At 37.1% G+C, this 22,064-nt stretch overlaps 1 protein-coding gene across 5 annotated transcripts in view; it reads right to left on the minus strand.

Annotated features, from left to right (window-relative positions):
- The window catches only part of LOC115214044, a 653,508-nt gene that overhangs the window by 582,219 nt on the left and 49,225 nt on the right, over positions 1–22,064 (minus strand). The window contains exon 1 of one of the 5 annotated variants that reach the window (XM_029783074.2): positions 14,865–15,413. The exons of 2 other annotated variants lie outside the window; for them this stretch is intronic. In XM_029783074.2, the coding sequence (XP_029638934.1) occupies positions 14,865–14,871 (7 nt within the window). In that variant the 5' untranslated portion in view covers positions 14,872–15,413. Of the gene's footprint in view, positions 1–14,864; positions 15,414–22,064 lie in introns of those variants that run through there. 2 more of the 5 variants (XM_029783075.2, XM_029783078.2) reach the window with 2 other exon arrangements.

Here is a 22,064-nt window from a genome sequence, read left to right on the forward strand (position 1 = left end):
GGAGACAATGAAAAGAGCTGCCATGAAAGTTATAAGTTCATAACGCTATTTTCTTTGAAACCAACACCTGTACTATACACATACATACAGTCAATCAGGCATAGTTAGGGTGATCATGCTTAATGTAATCAAGGAACAAACTATAGTTACTTAATGATATTTATGGTATTAGTTCAACGGCTAATATTATCCTAAGTATGAATGAGAACGAACACACTCATCTTATTTTTACCTCGTCAGTGAAATGTAGCCTTCTCTATATTTGCTAAAATATTCAGACATATAAAGAGTGAACAGAGAGGAGGCAAATTACAATGGTTTAATGAATTATCATATTTAAGGTGGTTTTAAACTTGGATTATATGGAGCAAACTTGATTTTATTTGCTCGTTAATAAAGAGCGGGGAGAGAGCAAAATTTTCGCACGTATTTAGTGAGAGACTTGGTATTTGCAGGTTTAAAAACTAATGGATTAACATACACAGTTCGATGTCAGATATTATCTTAAAAACTATAAAATGTGTGCTAGCATATATACGTAGCGAACAAAGAAAGTTTAATTGATTAAAATCACATATGTAATGATGAGAATAATCATAATCTTATCTTTAAAATTCTAATTAAGAAACAAAGGGGGGGGGGACAACCCCGAAATTTAAATTAAGATAATTCAAATATAGATCACTGTAGGAGGAGAGTCTGATGTGTGGTAATGTAAAAGCAACTCCGGACATGTTTTGGTCTTACTAGGGCTCATCAGCCAAACAGTTTAACTGTATTGTTAGATCTTAAAGCTACTATAGAGAAGCATATAGGGTTTTAGTGAATGAACGCTGAACGGTGCCATAAATAGTTAGAGGCGTCCGCTGCATGAAACACAGACAGTGAAGTAAGCGCTAACATATTTAATGTAGTGAATCGAGAAACTTTAACTGTTAGGTGTGTGTGTGTGTGTGTGTGTGTGTTCACTCACTAGATCATTAGAAAGACAGAACCAGCTGTGACTATCACGTGTCACTTGTTTACTTTCAGCAACAATAAAAGCTAAGATGTCTAACATCGAAAGGTTACTGGACAATAAGTAAACTGTGTGTGTGTTTATGTGTGCGCACGTGTGTCTGTCTGTCTGTCTGTCTGATCGTGTTTGATGGAGGATTGATTAATCTAGAGCAGACATTAAATTACTATTGGAGCTAAAAGGAAACAACTGTATGAGCAAACGAGCAACAGTTAATTATCTTAGCACGAGATGGATTCACTGGATAACGTGTTTATAGATGTCCACCGCGTTATGAGTTAAAAGAAAAGAAAACTTGAAGGTTGCCTGGCCGGCCGGCCAGCCAAGCCTGATTGTGTTTAACCACAGGTATGCGGCAATCATGACTAGAAACAATCACCACCAACAACACAACAATTATTATGTTGTGTGGGTTGCTTCCTAATCTCAAGGCTCCGGGTTCAGTCCCACTGCATGGCACCTCTGGCAAGTGTCTTCTACTGTAGCCTCGGGCCGACGAAAAGCCTTGTGAATGGATTCAGTAGACATAAACTTAAAGAAGCCTGTCGTGTGTGTGTGTGTGTGTGCGTATGTGTGTGTGCGTGTGTGCGTGTGCGTGTGCGTGTGTGTGTGTGTGTGTGTGTGTGTATTTGTCCACACTCACCGTTTGACAACTAGAGTTGCTGTGTTTACAGTCCGTAACTCAGCAGTTCGGCAAGAAGAGGTGGATAGGATAAATATCAAGGTTGAAAAGGTAAAAAAAAAAAAAAAAAAAAAAAAAAAAAAACAGAGAAAATATTGGGATCAATTTTTTTTACTAAAATTCTTCAGGGCAGTGCCCCAGCATGACCGCAGTCTAATGACTGGAACAATGAAAACGTAAAAGATAATTATTATAAGAACAATCGCTATTTTAACATCAATAACACCAACTACAAAAAGTACGATAAATTAGGAGCTTAATCATCGTTACAGACAGTCATCGTTACAGCAGTCATCTGCTGAAGTTATTCACTTTGTGAAGCGTAAACCTTCTTATGATGCCTATTTATTAGTAAATGCAGTGAGATACCAAGAAGAATTAGTAAGGTTCCTTTTACCATTGACACAACACAACTGAAATACTTCGATTAGACAGAGACAGACTGACAGAGAGACAGTCTGACACAGAGAGACAGACTGACACAGAGAGACAGACTGACAGAGAGACGGATGGACGGACAGATAGACGGACAGGCAGGCAGACGAATAGACAGTGCCATCTGCGACGTGACAACTGTTACGATTTCAGTAACAATAGAGCGTGCAATATTTTAGGTGTCATAAGGCGGCGAGTTGGCAGAAACGTTAGCACGCCGGGCGAAATGCTTAGCTGTATTTCATCTGAGTTCAAATTCCGCCGATGTCGACTTTGCCTTTCGTCCTTTCGGGGTCGATAAATTAAGTGCCAGTTGCGTACTGGGGTCGATTTAATCGACTGGCCCCCCTCTCCACAAAATTTCGGGCTTTGTGCTTGGAGTAGAAAAGAATATTTTAGTTATCATACACGCAAAGACACATATATAGACACACATATACGAACACGTACACACACAATTACATACATATGTACATACATTCAGATACGTATATTCAAACATACAGATACACTCAGACAGAATCACACAAACATTCGAATACATATATACAAGCACACTTATTGCAGCACACACGCATATACACACAATAAAATGTACGCACGCACGCATTCGACATACAAACACACACACACACATACTCTCATATACACCAAGCACACAAACATGCACAATACACGAGTGTTTACACGCACACACACACACACACACAGTCAGAATCTAAACAAGGCTAAATAAGAGAACATTTTACCCTGTCACAACTTTCTATCACAAAGAAACATGAGATTTCATTGTTTACTGCCAGTGGGACATTCTCTGTTCCGGGTGATTTACGGGTGAATCGATTCGGAGAAGTGGGAAAACATTGTCACAATTTCTCTCGAGGTCAGCCCCTGATCATCTGGGTGGTTTCTTCATATTTATTTGATTATTTTATTTCATTTTACGTTTTTCTCACGCAGACTGCAGAAAACTGGGAAGTTACACTTTACACACACAAACACAAAAAGGGTTGGATTTTCACAGTTGGGCACCTTTGATTATAGGTTTGTCAATTAGAGTTGACCTGGGGCATCTCAGTAATAATCCTTTCTACAATAGGTACAAGGCCTGAAATTTTGGGAGAAGAGGGCGATCGATTACATCGACCCCCAGTGTTCAACTCGTACTTATATTATCGATACGGAAAGGATGAAAAGTAAAGGCGACCTTGGTGAAATTTGAACTCAGGTCGTAAAGACGGACGAAATGCCGCTAAGCATTTCGTCCAGCATGCTAACGATGCCGGCTGCTCACTGCTACACAATAATAATGGTTTCAAATTTTGGAACAAAATTGGGAGAGGTTAAATCGATCAAATCGACCCCAGTGTTCAACTAGTACTTATTTTATCGACCCCCCAAAAGGATGAAAGGCAAAACCGACCTCGGCAGAATTTAAACTCAGAACGTAAAGACAGACGAAATGTCTCTAAGCATTTTCCCGGCGTGCTAACGATGCTGTCGATTCGCGGCTATACAATATGGTAACAACAACATCACTATAAATTACACTGCATTCCGCACACCTTCACATAACACAACATGTCACCCATCCTCACCATCATCGCGTGCTGCACAACTTTTCCACCAGATATTACACAACATGACAGGCAATGCTACACAACAACATCAGCACATACAACACAACAACAGCATCAGCACCACAACAGTATATACCACACAACAGCATATACCGCACAACAGCATATACCGCACAACATCACCACAACACACAAAACACACCACACAATACAACAAACACTACGATGTAACCACATCACAAGTCACTATTCCACGCTCCACAACACTCACTACATACCAAACCTCAAAGTGACTAAATCCCTTAATACATCATGCCATGCACCTGTAAAGCACCCCCTCACACACAACGGTACATGTAGTTTAATACATTCCTAGTGACTATTTCCATTGAGTGTCCTACTCTACCAGAAAACCGAACCCTGATTTTAAGAACGAAGTCCATAACGGTATTTGTTCTGCACCGAGTTACCAATACACCTTTGTTACTTTTGCTGTCACTTTCTGTCGGAAACCTGTAACTAATGACGCTATTGTTTACCTGCTCAGATAAATAAACAAATAAAATGAGGGGTCACAATGGGGTCTTTCCGTCTGCATAAAGTAGCAACCAATTATCCCTCAAGTCACTTCTTAAATGAAAAACAGTGCATTGGATAATGTACTCTTACAGAATCCTTTAAAAAGGCGGGGTAGACAGCTAGAATGCTCGATCAAGATTAACTAAGGGTCCAACAACAACAAAACCTTTGTGGGAATCTCTAGCGCACAAATTAATTCCCTCCTCTCTCTCTCTCTCTCTCTGTTATTTTCCATTTATCACTCAATGAATTAGTCTATCACTTGCTCTCTCTCTCTCTTCGTCTCTCCCTATAACTTTCTATTTATCACTATGAATTACAGTCAACGACTTGCTCCCTCTCTCTCTCTCTCTTCTCTCTCTCTCTCTGTATGTATGTATGTCATACTTTCTAAACTGAAAGAAACTGGACACAGCTATTATTTAGCTAAGAATGTGGAAAGAGAGAGAGTGGGGGGGGGCGTTCACACCAATTAACACCCAAGACAGTCTTTTGTCAAACTAACAACATAAACCACAGCTAACCAACCATCTGACCGACCAACCAACCAACCGACCCACTAACCAAACAAACAAACAAGGCATGCAGACAGACAGCCTACTTGTCTACCTTTCCTGGCTGTCAGTCACCATGTTCTCTAGTCATATACCGCTTTCATGACAAGCTAGTCAGCCATTTAGCCGATTGTCTGTCAAAGAGTCATCCAGACCTTGCGACATCTACCCCAGATGAACGCCTGTCAAGGAGCTTCAATCTTCTAGAAATAGCAGCTAAATTTCACTCAAACACCATAACTCTGTCTTTAACCCTTTGCCTGTTTTCTGTCAAATGTGACAGACAATGAAGGCGCGTGGCTAAGCGGCTAGGAGTATTCAGCGCATGATCATAAGGTCGTGAGCTCGATTCCAGATGGTTCGTCGTGTCCTTCAGCAAGGCGCTTTATTTCACGTTGTTCCAGTCCACTAAGCTAGTAAAAATGAGTTGTACCTGTAATCCAAAGGGCCAGCATTGTCACATTCTGTGTCACGCTGAATATCCCTGAGAACTACGTTAAGGGTGTGCGTGTCTGTGAAATGCTCTGCCACCTGCACGTTAATTTCACGGGCTGGCTGTTACACTGATCGGATCAACTAGAACCCTCGTCGTCGTAACCGACACAGGACATATGTCCCTGGCGTCCATGCATCATGTAGGATACATACTCCCGATTGTTTTCACCCACCAGAGTGACTTGGGAACATACGAGGCAAGAGATACCTAAAAGTCTGAAAACAAGCATGGACGTTTAGGACAAACTTGTGAACATGTTTCGGACAGGCAACAGGTGAAATAAAGGACATATTAAATAATGTAGTCCAGATGAAAAAAAAATATTAGACAATGTAGTTGACAACTGAAAACAAGAAGAGAATGTCATAGCTGGAACGTTTTTGGCCACACCTGGTTCTAGACATAAATAATTCAGTGATGGACCACTATGTACTGACTCGAATCGCTAGAAACAGCAGCCAAAATATCTCTTAATCCTTTTGATAGCAAACCACCCGAGACCCCCCTTGGTTCTATGATAAAGTTTCCCATTTTAAAGTGATTTGAATAAAAGACTTCCACCTGTTAATTTGTGTTCCAAAATTAATTGAAACAAAGGCAGCATATTTCAACAGAAATATGGTAACTTCCAGGGCAAGCGTTTGGAAATGCGAAGCTCAGAGAATTGTCGGTGGAGCCCTCTACTTTACAAAAGCTAAAGATTGATGTTTTGTATAGTACACCAGTCCCTGCCAAAAAGTGTTGAGGGGTCGAGTTCCCACTATTAGCCACAATGATATACTAAAATTTCACCAAAGCGTCCTTCTCTCGAGTGTGTGCGCGGGGCCCAATTTGAACTTGACTAATTGACTTAAAACCGGCCCTGGTAACATTTATATTCTACCATAGCCAAATACCTCTCAAATAGTTAAATGCGGAAATAATTATTGGTATACAAATGAATGTATAATGTAGGCAGAGAAGTTGAAGGTTTTGGAGCAGTTATCCATAAAATTCTTTCTCACATTGAAACTTACAGATCAGCTGATCTCTATGATGTACATAAATCTTGTTTTGTCTTTTTGTTTTTTTTTTTGCTGTCCCACACAATTACATCAGTCTTGTTCTGTTTGCACACGGCATGAGTTATGATGAAAATTTTCCACAAATATTCCTTGTGTTGAAACATGTATTCAACAACGGAAGTATTTTATATATACATGCGCACACGCACAGACATTTCCCAGACCAGTCTTTCGTCATTGTGTATTGTTTTAGCAACACCATCATGCCACATTTGAAGGTATTACTTTAATGACATTTCTGGGCAGCAGCTGCTAATCAGACGTATAATATCTTCTACAGTATGTTTACTTAACTGACATATTCACTTGCATCTTGGGAGTTTAAGGGCTTTATTGTTTCTTTAGTTTATTAGGCATTTTTCTAGCTATATCCTGCTTTTAGATTTCAAAGCCTTCGAACTGTCAAAATATGACGTCATATGACACTCAGGAGTCACACAAAGACTATACATCCGACCAGTGTTAGTATCGTTCCCAAGTTAACGAGAAACATATTCATGCATCATCATCTTCTCTCTCTCTCTCTCTCTCTCTCTCTGCAGTGTAACTCGTTTCTCATCCAGATTTTTATACTCGACCACCAACTCTCAATGAATGTTTCCGGAAGTGAGCACTTCTTGAAGATTTCACTTCCGATTTGTAGGATGCTGTTCTCTTCACTTTTCAGTAGTATATAAATTTATTGCTGTTGTTTAGCAGATGCTGTATGTGTGATACCATAAGGCACTCAAAGACCGGACTAATCTAATCTTTAACCATCTGAGATGGATCCTGTCATTATCACTAATTCTATGGAATTAGTTGACCAGGTTTTTGAAAGCTTTTTAATGACACTAACTAGGCCAGCAGATACTTTTGTCATGAGCAGAAACTTTTGCGGATTTATTATTAAATAATGAAGATAATGAATAATAATTAATAAAAAGAAGAAATTATTATAATTACTATTATTATTATTAATATTAAGGAGGTGAGCTGGCAGAATCGTTAGAACACCGGGCAAAATGCTTAGCGGTATTTCGTCCGTCCTTACATTCTGAGTTCAAATTCCACCGAGATCGACTTTGCCTTTCATCCTTTCGGGGTCGATAAATTAAGTACCAGTTAAACACTGGGGTCGATGTAATTGACTAGTTCCCTCTCCCAAAATTTCAGGACTTGTGTCTTTAGTAGAAAGGATTATTATTATTATCATCATCTAACTGCAAACGGCTCAATTTTATCAAAAAAGTTTGGCTCTTCATTGGGATCCCTTCATTCCAAAGCCTGCCCATTAGTTTCTGTACTACTGGACTCGTAATGGAAATTGGTTTACATTATACTCAAGCAAACAATGGATGCATAGTTTTCTACCAAATCAATGTTTTCATACTTGGTTACAAAATTTGATATGCGAAATTAGTTTTCTAATATTAGGAAACTAATTTCGCATATCAATCTTGCTTTTTATTCTTCTTTTACGTAGTCGTATCTCTGACTTTCTGTAGAATATGAGCAAGCAACTATTAAGTGTTTTCCAGGTACCTTCCCATTATGCAGTCGTCCTATAGATTTGACTAAAGTTTTAACACTTTGTCTTGTGTATCACAGGTGATATACAGAATATATTTTCCCGGAGTCCACGTGTCATATACGATACATATTCCCATGTTTTTTCAAACAACAGAGCAACTTGGAGACTTAGTAAAGCTTGTTATTACTCAAAACATATGAAATAAGGGCAAACTAAAAGTCTAAAAACAGACAAGGCTCTTTAGGATAAAATTGTGAAATTGCTTTGGAGAAGCAGAGTTAAAATCGATTGTGTAGGTTTTACATTTCAGATCTTAGCCCAAAATGATTTAAGATATTCATGAGAAGGGACACATTTACAAAGATACCGTTTTTCTTTATCATACAAGAGACCCTTGTGAATTAGAAGCTAATTTGTGGTTAATGTTGGATCGCTGAAGTAGCCTCACCCCAACCTGCTAATCGCACTCACAATTAAGTTTTTACCCAACGTCTTGATTCATATTTGGATGTAACAAATTTCCCTGCAAGTGTAAATCCCTAGTATGCATTTTAAGCCCACATTTTAACTGATGTTCTGTTAACTTATCTACCTTGCACCTTATAATGGTATTGACATGTCTAATTTTGCGGCACACTTGGTATTTCCTTATAGTTTTATTATCCACCTATATTCCTTACGCTGAGTTATTTCGTAACCACATGCACTGTGGTTATCTCCTAGGTATTCTTTCAGAGTGATGGTAGTCGTATGCAAGCTGGTATTGGTAGTCCAGTCTGTACTATCACGTATTTTCATATGGTTTCCAAATATATCATCAATAACCATTGTGTATGTATGTGTATATATATATATATATATATATATATTATATATATATATATATATTATATATATATATATATATATAATGTTAACAGTATTGTATGACTGTGTGGATAAGAAAATAGTATGCAGTTATGTACACTGAATTAGCTTGTGCGTGTGTTTTAATTTTATATACTTCGAACGGGATGTTTCGGTTAGATTTGAAAGCAAACCCACCGAAGGCTTACACACGCACAACACACACACACACACACACATACATACACGTATATACACACATACAAATGTCAATGGGTTATCCACCGATTTGGACGATAAGTGACCCAGTTGTTCCAACTACTTATTCACTGAATTATAATGTAAATAACTGAGTATTCCGCAGACAACCTTGTAGCCTTAACGTAATTCTCAGAATCAGGGTGAACACGATATGGAAGTGACAAGTCCTAAAGCTTTATTCATACAGTCTTGACGGAATGCCTCAGAGTTTCCGTGCCGCCATTTTTAATTCACAGGGGCCTGGGTCAGCCCATGTAGAAGGTTTGTAGAAAACTCATGCTGAAGGTGTCACTCAGCAAGATTGATCGCGAGACCTCATGACTGTTAATGAACTTCTTAATCACGCTGTGTGTGGAGGAGCGAGATGTTGGGTGAGAGAGGGGGGATTGAGTGAATGAGAGAAAGCGGAGTGTTAACGGATGATAAAGTCCAACTAATCTTTATGCAATGTAACCTTCTCAGGGATCAGGTCACAGTCGAGCGACGAAATTTTTGACACCACAAAGCAAACAATAAAAGTTTAAGTGTAGTTAACAGTCTTTGTGTGGTTTTGAATGACTAACATGTGCTTTCCATGCTGCAATCGTTTTATTTTCAACACATGGCCTCAAATCAAATCACCTGCCTGATAAATGCACCCTCTATAATCTCTATCGTTCGCATTTTTGCATCAGTGCCGTATTGTCTCCTGCGACAAAGACATGTAACCTTTAAATGGTCCATCGCACCTAGGTGTGAGTAAGTACTGCGGATTAGTAACACCTGACTGCATAGTGTACAATACGCTCTACAATTAGTCAGTCAGTGAGACAACCAACTCGATATGAATGAAAAATGAGGTTTGGACGCGATTTGAAACTGAGATGCGTGTTGATGCATTAAGTACTAAGGGACAGAATGTGTATGTGTGTGTTGTACATTGTATAATTCAAGGAGTTCTCTCTTGGCAAAGCAAATGCAAGGGTATATTGTGTTTGTTAAGGCGGCGAGCTGGCAGAAACGTTAGCACGCCGGGCGAAATGCTTAGCGGTATTTCGTCTGCGTTACGTTGTGAGTTCAAATCCCGCCGAGGTCGACTTTGCCTTTCATCCTTTCGGGGTCGATACATTAAGTACCAGTTACGCACTGGGGTCGATGTAATCGACTTAATACCTATGTCTACCCTTGTTTTTCCCCTCTGTGTTTAGCCCCTTGTGGGTAATAAAGAAATAGGTAGGTTGTGTTTGTTTATTGACAGCGAGCCAAAAGCATATGCAAATTAGTAGTAGGACCATAGACCCGTGGAGTTCTTATGCAAGTTCCCAGCTTTTCCCCCATATCTTAAGACAGCACTATGTGAGAAAGAGAGCGTCGGGGCAACCTTTTGCTTCAGAAACTTTACACGTTTTGTGTGTGTGAGAGAGAGAGAGAGAGAAAGAGAGGGAATGTACGGGAGAGTGAGTGCGGTGTGTGTGTCTGTGAATGAAATAAATAAAAAAAAGTCAACGAAATACAAATTCGGCTGCGCGCGTGTGTGTAATACGACTAAAGCCGGGTAGCTGTTTATGTTGTGATATCAGTGTTGCAGTGTCTCCGTTTATAACAATATTATTATTATTGTTGTTAGGTCAAATTCTATTGGCTGGGATTGTGAACTTCCAATGACAGTCGTTTTAGACTACAATTCATCATTTCTGTCCCAGGCCGTCTCGCTCTCTGCTTTTCTATATATATATATGTGTATGTATATACATCACAGCACCTTTGTACTTATATGTATATATATATATACCGTGTGTGTGTGTGTGTGTGTGTGTGTGTGTGTGTGATATCATGTTGTTTGCTGTCTTTTCAATACATTGAATTTGTCTTTTTATTTCTACACCTACACATAAACGCACAACCATATATGTAAACATATGTACAATTACATATATATACACTTAATATATATATATACATATATATATAGTTATATATATATATGCATACACACACATACATATATAGTAATATATATACATATACATAGTTATATATATCTGTATACATATTTATATATATACATACACACACATACATACATATATAGTTATATATATATACATATACATAGTTATATATATCTGTATACATATTATATATATATACATACACACACATACATACATATATAGTTATATATATATACATATACATAGTTATATATATCTGTATACATATTTATATATATACATACACACACATACATACATACATATATAGTTATATATATATACATATATAGTTATATATATCTGTATACATATTTATATATATACATACACACACATACATACATATATAGTTATATATATATACATATACACACATATAGTTATATATATACATAGTTATATATATATGTATACATATATATGTATATATATGTAAATGTAAATATGTGTATGTATTTGTATACGTATGTGTATATACGTACATATATATATGTACAAATGTATGTATGTATATATATATATATAACTATGTATATATATATATATATACATACATACATTTGTACATATATATATGTACGTATATACACATACGTATACAAATACATACACATATTTACATTTACATACAAACATATATGTACACACACAGACGTGTGTGTGTATGTATACAGGCGCTTTAAACGAACACGCCCGTATCTGAGCGAGTATTCATTCAAAAATATACACACAGGTACGTTTGTATATATTCCGTAGAACGAATAGAAAGACAAAAGCCGTTACTGAAAAGATGTTTATAAATAACAATAAGGCAATCGAAATCGGTCGCGTGTGCGCGTGAATGTGTTTGTGTGTGTGTGTTTATGGTTTTTGGTGAATTAGTAAATGAATCCAGAATGGGGTAGAGTGTGTGATGGCAAGAACTCTTGGAAAACGGTAGATGAAAAGATTTCTCATCTACTTCTCCTTTACCTCACTGGAGAAGCAGATAGTGAACGAAACCTTGATTGTGTGTGTGTGTGTGTGTGGATAGACAGACAGATAGACAGATGGATAGACAGATAGACAGATGGATAGATAGATAGATAGACAGATGGATAGATAGACAGATGGATAGATAGATAGATAGACAGATGGATAGATTGATAGATAGACAGACGGATGGATAGATAGATAGAGAGATAGACAGACAGATAGATAGAGAGATGGATAGACAGACAGACAGATAGATAGAGAGATGGATAGACAGACAGATAGATAGATAAATAGATAGATAGACAGACAGACAGATAGACAGACAGATAGACAGATAAATTTGTTTCTACGCATGGTTCTGTATGAAAATTAACGTATTTTCTTGTTACAAAAACTGATGTACATTAAATAAACAATTGCGTTGATATATAAAAATAGCAACCAACAATACGACGATGAAGACCAATAAAGGAGAACATGAACCACAACTTGAAGATTTAAGGGAAGAACGATGGACTCAAATATAAGCAAAATAGTTTGAAAGGCTAACACAATGAACAAAACAGGATCGGGTTTCATTGTTGAAAGGGATCAAATTGTAAGCGTGTAGCCGGGTAGGTTAACTGTGACGGGCACTAGCATGGATAGCTAACTGGAAGATCTTAGTAATGATATAGGTAAAAATATGACAGTATCATCATGTTTCACACAACTCGCTGAATGCGGAACGTTGTTTTTATTGATATATGCGTATAAGACAACTACATGTAACGCATACATACACATTGCTATGCCTTATCATATAGACTGTTTTGTGTAAATCAGTATTTTATATATATATATATTATATATATATATATATATATATAATATATATATATATATATCAGGAAGCTTCCTGATGATTTCTTTTGAATGAAACAGTTCTAGTCCTGTAGAAGCTCCTTCTATAAAATAAATTAATTTACTCTGCTATGTATTGAGTACCTTATTTACTGTGGTTAACCCCGACTCAACCCGGGACCTACATATATATATATATATAAATTAAACATAGTGTAGGGGAATGCCCCAAGTATATAGCATTGTTAATAATCACTTTAATTGGCGCTGGCGATACCTTTTCGGCGGAGCTTTGAAATAGCTATACTTCGAAGTCCCACACTTCATTGGAAAGGAAAAGGGACAGAGATGAAGGGCAAAAAATTGTTCACTAAGAAAAAAATTCAAATTTTGCAAAAGATATTGCTCAGAATCATAATTTCCCTTGAATGAAACACAGGAATACTAACAAATGAAGGAGTGAGTGGGAAAGTTACTCTTTCTCTTTACCACGAGGTATGGGACTTCGATCGGCAACTATTGCAAAATTGCGTCCATGTAAATTGAAAATAATGGTTTCTAATTTAGACTGAACATTTTGGACGAAACTCGTGTAACCTATTAGATCGATCCAAGTAATTTAGCTAGCACATATCAATTGAAGAAGTAAAACAGACAAAAATCAATCCTGGGCAGGATTTGAACTGACGGTGTAAAAGAGAATACCTTACAGACTACCACGATAGTTTTGTCCACCACTCTACCAGTTGAACCAAATGAGGTAGAAAACGACCGTAACACAACACCAGAAAGTAGAGAAAGGAATTTGTTAATGAGAGTACAGTATTGTTGTAGTTAAAGAGCACGAAACACTCTAAGAAATAGCTAATGAAAGAACCTAATTAATAAGGCAGAAGAAGAGGTTCTAATTTCTCAATCAGTGTGTTTGTCTTATATACTTTATACAAACACTATAGCGTGTGCCACTCCATATACATACACGAGTGTGCGCCACTCTATACATACACACTATAATATGTGTGCGTGTGTATGTTTATATAAATACACTACAGTCTATGCCTCTATATTTATATACACGCTATTTCATATATATATATATATATATATATGTATGTATATCTTTCAGCTAGGAGGCTGAAAACATGCTGGTTACAACACACACGAAAACATGGATATGAAACAACAGTGTGTGATAGAAAGAAGAGAGAAAGTGAAGCACAAATGAAAATTTACCAGATCAAAAGCAAAATATAAACAAAAGCTACACTTTAAAATAAATTTCAGTGCAGATGTGAATAAGAAAATAATATAGACAATAATAATAATAATAATAATCAGAATAACAAATAATGAATGGAAAATAAAATAACAATATCAAAACAAAAAATGGACCCCAAAAAATGCAAATAAATAAATAAATAAAACCAATTGAACAACAATAACGACAAGGAGTGTAGTGAAAAAAATCAAATCGAATATATGATGAAATCTTAACTATATATTAAAGGAAAGGGTATATGTGTAAAACAGGTTGAGAAATTTGGGACAAAAATATCGATGATCGCATGCGAAACCCCAAATGAACTGTCAACTCAAGCAGTTATAATTTATATAACGTGTGTGTGTATGTATGCAGGTATGAGTGTGTGTATATGTATACTAGAGGCATGAGCAAACGAATGTACGGCCCATACACTTTGGCGCATTATTTCTCTACATATCTAATTTTCCATGTTTATTTACACACATCATGTATAGTATATATAACTATATATATAACTATATATATGTACATATACTCTGACATTAAATAATATGAAATAATATTATATATTTGCTTTAGGCTAAGATCTAAGTTTACCTTCACGTCGTAATAAATGAGCCGTACAAACCGTGGTGTACCAATACATATATTACACATATACACACATAATGGGACGCGTATGTGCGTGTGTGTGTGTGTGCGTCTTACTGTTGTAAGTGTTTATGGTTGTGTATATTTGTTAGAGTGAACAGATTTGTAGGTCATATTATTCACTTACCTGCCATAGTTAAGTCTCGAGTTGTTTGTTTGTAGAAAGAGAAAGGTAACTTGTATTGCCGGTGGTAAATATATCAAGTAATAAAAAGAAAATAAGCAAAAATCCGCTGACGGCGAAGATGACTGTATCTTTTTTTTTCTTCTTCTTTTAGTTATAAATTATTTTGATTCAATTTAGTTAAGTATTTTCTCTTTTAACTAGATATGTTTAAATTCCCTCAAATTCGTGTGAAATAACTTTATAACAATTGACAATATATAGTTGTTACGTTTTTCCCTCCCTTCGAAAGTGTTGTTCGATATCTCAGATTTGTGTTTATATAGACGTATAACTCCGTCAGATATAAAATAATTTGTTGGAATTTTTTTTCCACAATACTTTTTTAATTATCAATTGATGGTATTGTAACTGTTGTTAGTCTAGTTGTTGTTGTTGTTATTCCCACTATTCTTGCAAATAGTTACGACTCGATTGTATCACTCGACTCGATTAGAAACAACACACCAGTGCAACTAAAACACGAAACACAAAAACATATGATACATATATGTATACATATAAAGTATATATATATCTATATATACATATATTTATATGTACATATATATATATATATATATATATATATATATAAACTGTTGATGCTTAGCGAGCAACTAGTTTGACGTACCAAGCAACTGTTTAATCATAGCAGTAGCAGAGAGAGAGAGAGAAACAGAGATAGAAAGAGGGGGAGAGAGAGAGGAATAACAACAAAGAATGGCTGGTACGTTGGTGGTGGTGGAAGTAGTAGTAATCATAGTAGAGTCAATGGCAGGGTAAGGTAAGAGATGCGAGAAGAGAGGCACTTGAGTATTACCGAATAGAGCAAAACTAAGGAAGTTACTTATGGTTATCATTATCGGCAGAAACGCGAGGGTGTCGGACAAAATGCCTTACGGTACTTACTCTGGTTCTTTTACACCTATAAGATCAAATCTTGGCAAGTCAACTTTGCTCGATAAACTAAATACCCGACAAGTACTAGGGTCGATCTAATTGACTGCTTTATTCGTTTTGTGCCTTAACGCCATTTAGTTATGACGTTCTGAGTTCAGATCCCGCGGAAGTCTACTTCGTCTTTCAATCCTTTTGGGTCGATAAAATAAAGTATCTGTCAAGTATTGGGGTGGAGGCGCAATGGCCCGGTGGTTAGGACTCGCGGGTGAAGGATCGCGGTTTCGATTCCCAGACCGGGCGTTGTGTGTGTTTATTGAGCGAAAACACCTAAAAGCTCCATGATGCTCCGGCAGGGGGTGGTAGCGACGACCCCTGTTGTACTCTTTCGCCACAACTTTCTCTCACTCTCTCTTCCTGTTTCTTGAGTAACGATGCGATGGACTGGCGTCCCGTCCAGCTGGGGGGGGGGGAACACATACGCGACAGAAACCGGGAAACTGGGCCCATGAGCATGACTAGGCTTGAAAAAGGGCGACGTTTATCGTTTTATCGTATCAAGTATTGGGGTAGGGGGTCGATATCATCGATTGGAGTCCCCCCCTCTCAAAATTGCTGGCTTTGTGCCAAAACCAGAATCAGTTATTATTATTGTTGTTATTGCTGAGGATTGTTGATTCGCAAACTCGTTGACGTCGAACATTTTTTTCTGGTAGTTAGATGCGTTCGTCTACGTTCTGAGTTCAAATCACACCGATGAAAAAACATTGCCTTTTCTCCTTTCGGGTCGATAAATTAAAGTACCAACCAAGTACTTGGGTCGATTCAACCGAGTTCACTTCTACCCCTATCCACATTGCAAGCATTGTGCCTATGTTACAAACAATTATAATTGTTATTGGTGTTTAACCCCAGGTTAGTCCTGATCATGTAGTCCTATGATCATAAGTACTCCAACCATGACCATCCTGCTTTTTCTTGTAGCAGGAAACCGGGACTACATTATCCAATGCGTCCGTTTTTTTAAAGACGGTAATATGTGATTTAAGGGAGATTTAGCTGCTATTTTTAGCATATCCTGCTTTTTCTTGTAGCAGGAAACCGAGACTACATTATCCAATGCGTCCGTTTTTTTTAAGACGGTAATATGTGATTTAAGGGAGATTTAGCTGCTATTTTTAGCATGTGGAATGACTACGCAGCTACTCTCTCGCTGACTCGCTGTCTGGTAGTGAGTGATGTCGTTTTGTCCTATGTCAGCTATGACTGAATAAGCCTATACACAAAGCTATTCCATCCGTGTCCGTCTGTGTCCATCCATATCCATTCGTGTCCATCCATATCCATTCAGTTTCTACAGAGTCCGGCGTGTGCTCTTTTAATAAAGTGTACTCTTTTAATCGCCATTTGTCGGAGATTTGGCTGCTGTTTCTAGTACGTCGAACAACTACGTAGAGCCACCCCAGGAGAACGAGGGGGAAATACCCATAGATAAGCTGAATTTGCCATAGTTTCGAAACCACTTCATTTGGCTTATATTAATATCACACAATCTTTTTTTTTTCAAAGGGCGAATCCTCTAAATAGTTGTTAGGCTTGCAAGAAATAATATAATAATCTCTCTCTCTCTCTCTCTCTCTCTCTCTCTCTCTCTCTCTCTTCTCTCTCTCTCTTCTCTCTCTCTCTCTCTCTATCTCTCACTCACTCACTCACCCACTCTCTCTCTCTCTCTCTCTCTCTCTCTCTCTCTCTCTCTCTCTTTCTTTCTTTCTTTTCCTGTCTCTGCATCTCTCAAATCAAACCTTACTATCTTAAGAGTGTAGTCATAAAACTAAATTTGAAAAGAATAAGGTAGGATGGCCTCTGTCGGAACGCCATTAATTACTGGTCTGTTCAACCTCATGCTAAAAAACACCAATGTTTGTGGCCTTGACAAGAGAAGGGAATTTCATTCCAGTCATGGACAAACCGCAGCCCGCGGGACTTTCGAACCCGGACTAGCACACTTGAATGAAAAATTACCTCGAAAGTTTATAAAAATATAGCCCATGTGCTATGTCCCACGCAGCCCGCTTCTCGAAAAAAGTTGCTCATGCCTGAATGCGGTCGCTCAGTCGGCTAGAAATAGTAGCCTAAAATAGGCGGTATAACGTAATCCTTGTTGTATTACGTCTCGATGGTTACAGTTAAATGCCATTAATTATAAATCATGGACAATCTGGGGTTGAACAAGGACAATTTGTAAAATCGTGCCGCTGAGCAACGTGAGATGAAATGTTTTGCTCAAGAAAACAACTCACTACCCAAGCCAGGAATTGAAACCGCTATCTCGCGAGCAACACCATAATCATTAGTCCATGCGTCCTCGACGATCAGTGAAATCAAACGCTACTTAAATACTTAGATTGACGTAATCAGCCAATCCCCACCCCTCAAAACTGTTGACCTTGTGCCTAAATTATCATAAAGCGGGGAATAAGCAGAATTATTAGAGCGTTGGACAAAATGCTTTGCAGCATTTCTTCCTCATCTACGTTTTAACTTCAAATCCTGCTAAGGTCAGCTTTGCCTTTCTTCTTTACGGGGTCGATGAAAATAAAGTACCAGTCAAGTACTGGAGTCGGTATAGTCAACTGTTCTCGTCTTCCGAATCCCATGCATTGTATTTGTGTTAAAAACAATTAGAGGGTGTTCTGAATTTAAACCCTACGATGGTAACTCTATCTTTTCTGGATCGATAAAATGAAGCACCAATCAAGTACTAGATCGATTTAATTAACTGTGGCCTATCCACAAGTTTCAGGCCTTGTTCCTAACTTCGAAACAATAATGTGGGGTGGACTGGCAGAATCGTTAGACGTCGGTTACGAAAAATGCTTTTCCGTGTTTATTTGGGGTCTTTATGTACTGAGTTCAAATTCTCTCATGTCCTTCATTCCTCTGGCACCGATGAAATAAAGTACCAATCAAGACTGAGATCAATATAATCAACTGCTCTTCTCTCCACAGATTTCAGAACACAGGTTCATGTCAGATACAATTATTAAGACAGTGAGGGCAGTGAGAGGCAGAATCTCTAAATACTTCACATACTTAATACACCTCTTTTTTGGAAGTCAATTTCAAAGACCCTTTTTCAAAATGCGTAGCTCTGTAGCTTTATGAGTAAGATATCAGGGTGATATTGAGCGACGAATTTTCAAGTTAAAGTTATCTGACTTCATTGTCATTGAGAATAATCTAGGAAGTATATACAAGGTACAAAATTCTTAACCCATGAAGCGTTTGGATTTACACTTACATAGCATGGACTGCCGAGCAACCATGCACAAATAAAAAACAAAAAAATAGTTAAAATATCTTCTTAGTATATAATGGTGGCAAGTTTTAAATAATCGGAAAAGTCATTAGTTGTACTATTAGCCCTCTTACATTCTGGGGGTGGGGGGTTTGGAGCGTTTGAGTGACATCAGACCCCAACAAACGCCCATAAATTAAATGCATCTATCTGGGCAATGATCGTGGCCTGTTGACCTGTACCTGACTGCAACGATCGTAGCTCGTCGCTCTTTATGTGTTAACTTCTCTCCTCCCCACAAAATATTGAACCGTGTTCTGATTCAGATGAAATCATTATTACTCAGAGGTCGGAGATTTTTATATTGATTTCACTTCTGCTCCTAATAATATGTATTTCTTTATTGCCCACAAGGGGACAAACATAGAGGGGATAAACAAGGACAGACAAAGAGATTAAGTCGATTACATCGACTCCAGTGCGTAACAGGTACTTATTTAACCGACCCCGAAAGGATGAAAGGCAAAGACCTCGGCAGAATTCTGCTCCTAATAGTATTAAGTAAGGAATGAAAGTAACATTATGTTGTAATGAAACCTCTACTTTTTGGCCACTCATCAAGTATGACGTAGCCAATATTATTCATAAAAACATAGATTCTGCAACATAGTTTCGATTCTTTGTTGTAGATATTCCATTTCATCTTCATAACCCGATACCTTCTAGTCGTGTATGAAACCCTCATTTCCTTGGGAAATTAATGAAGATAATTATGTTCTCCTTTCTTTCTTTCATCTTTTCCTTTTTAATTGCTTAATCATAACAGGAGGGTAGCGCTCGTAACCCACTTTTAGGGTCTCAGACTAGAGACCTGGCCCAAATACTCGCCACACAGTGAACTTCGTAGAAGTCAGATGGTGAGATTAAACCAAAAGACGGACTAAGCATACGACTCAAAATTGTCTTCTGGTTATGACGAAAAAGTATAATTGACAAGATTAAGGAATCTAAGTGAATAACAGCAGAACATGTTTTTTTTTTACAGCAGCTATATACTCATCAACATTTTTAAGTACCACTTAAAGAGAGAGGTGAAAGTGGAGAGCTTGGCCTGAATGACTGAGCCTGTTTTGAATATACATATATAGGTCATGGGCGAAATCTTGGAAGATAGCATTTGCCTTCGGTAGTCAGAGTAATTTGGGGACTTGTATGGTGTGCATTGATTTAAACGCTAGATTGTTGTATAGTTTCTTGATGAAAGAGTTTAAGGAAGACTTGTTAGGATGTAACAGAACCTTCCATTTGAGATCTCTATTCTTGTTTAACTTTTTAACGTTCTCTTTCTTGTAATAATACTAAAGTCCAGAAGAAGATTTTCGAGAGTTATATATATATATATATATATATATATATATAGGTGAGAAAGTTGGTGTGTGAAAGCACGTGGTTGGATATATAGAAAATAGTAAAAAGTGAAAAAATTACAGAAGGCTTGTTTTATAAGGTTAAAGAATATATTTGAGTCATTATGTTGGAAGAATGTTATAAAATTTTTTCATACAGTAACATAGTTTTTGAAGAAATTACCGGTTTCGTGTTAACTTTTCAAATTTCTCAAGTGTCTTTACCTACATCGTGTTATGTCTTCGAAAACATAACACGATGTAGGTAAAGACACTTGAGAAATTTGAAAAGTTAACACGAAACCGGTAATTTCTTCAAAAACTATGTTACTGTATGAAAAAATTTTATAACATTCTTCCAACATAATGACTCAAATATATTCTTTAACCTTATAAAACAAGCCTTCTGTAGTTTTTTCACTTTTTACTATTTTCTATATATATATATATATATATAATTAATAATATCAGGGTAATAAAGATTTTAGAAATTTTTACTACCAGTGGCCTAGCGTATATAAAAATTAGTCAGTAGACTATATATTATTCATATATATAAATACAGTGTACAAAAGTCAGAAATCATGTTCCAGGAGATAGATGGTAAATGTTTTTTATTTTTCATTCCCTTCGAAGTTTTATCCCAAATAGTGGTTTGGACTTTGGCTGTTCCTACTAGCGTGCCAGGAATTCTATGACGGATACCTCTTATGTGTTTAAATGAACACTGTATGTATATATATATATATATATATATATATATATAAAGGCATTTGGCTATTTCTTGTAGACAAAGGATCAAAGAGGCCGTCTCTTTAGCGTGACGTAGTAACTATAGATGCTTGTGGGAATTTCCTGGTCTAATAATATAAGAGAATGAACGAAAAGAGAAATGAACGAGCATATCGCAATGAATTACTGGCGAAATTTCCTTTTATTGATGTGTGGTTTCAAATGAATCACAACCACACCCGAACGGCTCAATCGTTACACAGCGAAAGCTTTGTGCATTGGCGAATGTAAGTCAGTACTCATATTCATACTCATACTCATGCAAATTATGCGTATGGCTGTGAAGTTCCATATTCCTATATATAAGTATGTATGTGTCAGTCTCTATACTTATATATATATATATGCGTATGTGAGTATACTCATACATAGGCATGAATGTGTGAGTATATATTACTCATACAAATTATGCATATGTGTACCCGTATGTATGTATGTATGTATGTATGTATGTATGTATGTATGCATGTGTGGGTATATATATTCATATATATTATGTGCCGTACTGATATGATTTTTCAAAGCTAAAAGAGTTACTCTTTTACTTGTTTCAGTCATCTGACTGCGGCCATACTGGAGCACCGCCTTTAGTCGAGCAAATCGGCCCCAGGACTTATTCTTTGTAAGCCTAGTACTTATTCTATCGGTCTCTTTTGCCGAACCGCTAAGTTACACGGCGAAAACACACCAACATCGATTGTCAAGCGATAGCGGGAGGTCAAACACAGACGCACAAATATATACACACAGATACATATATATATATAT

Source organism: Octopus sinensis, linkage group LG7, assembly GCF_006345805.1.
Source record: "Octopus sinensis linkage group LG7, ASM634580v1, whole genome shotgun sequence".
Lineage (NCBI taxonomy): Eukaryota > Metazoa > Mollusca > Cephalopoda > Octopoda > Octopodidae > Octopus > Octopus sinensis.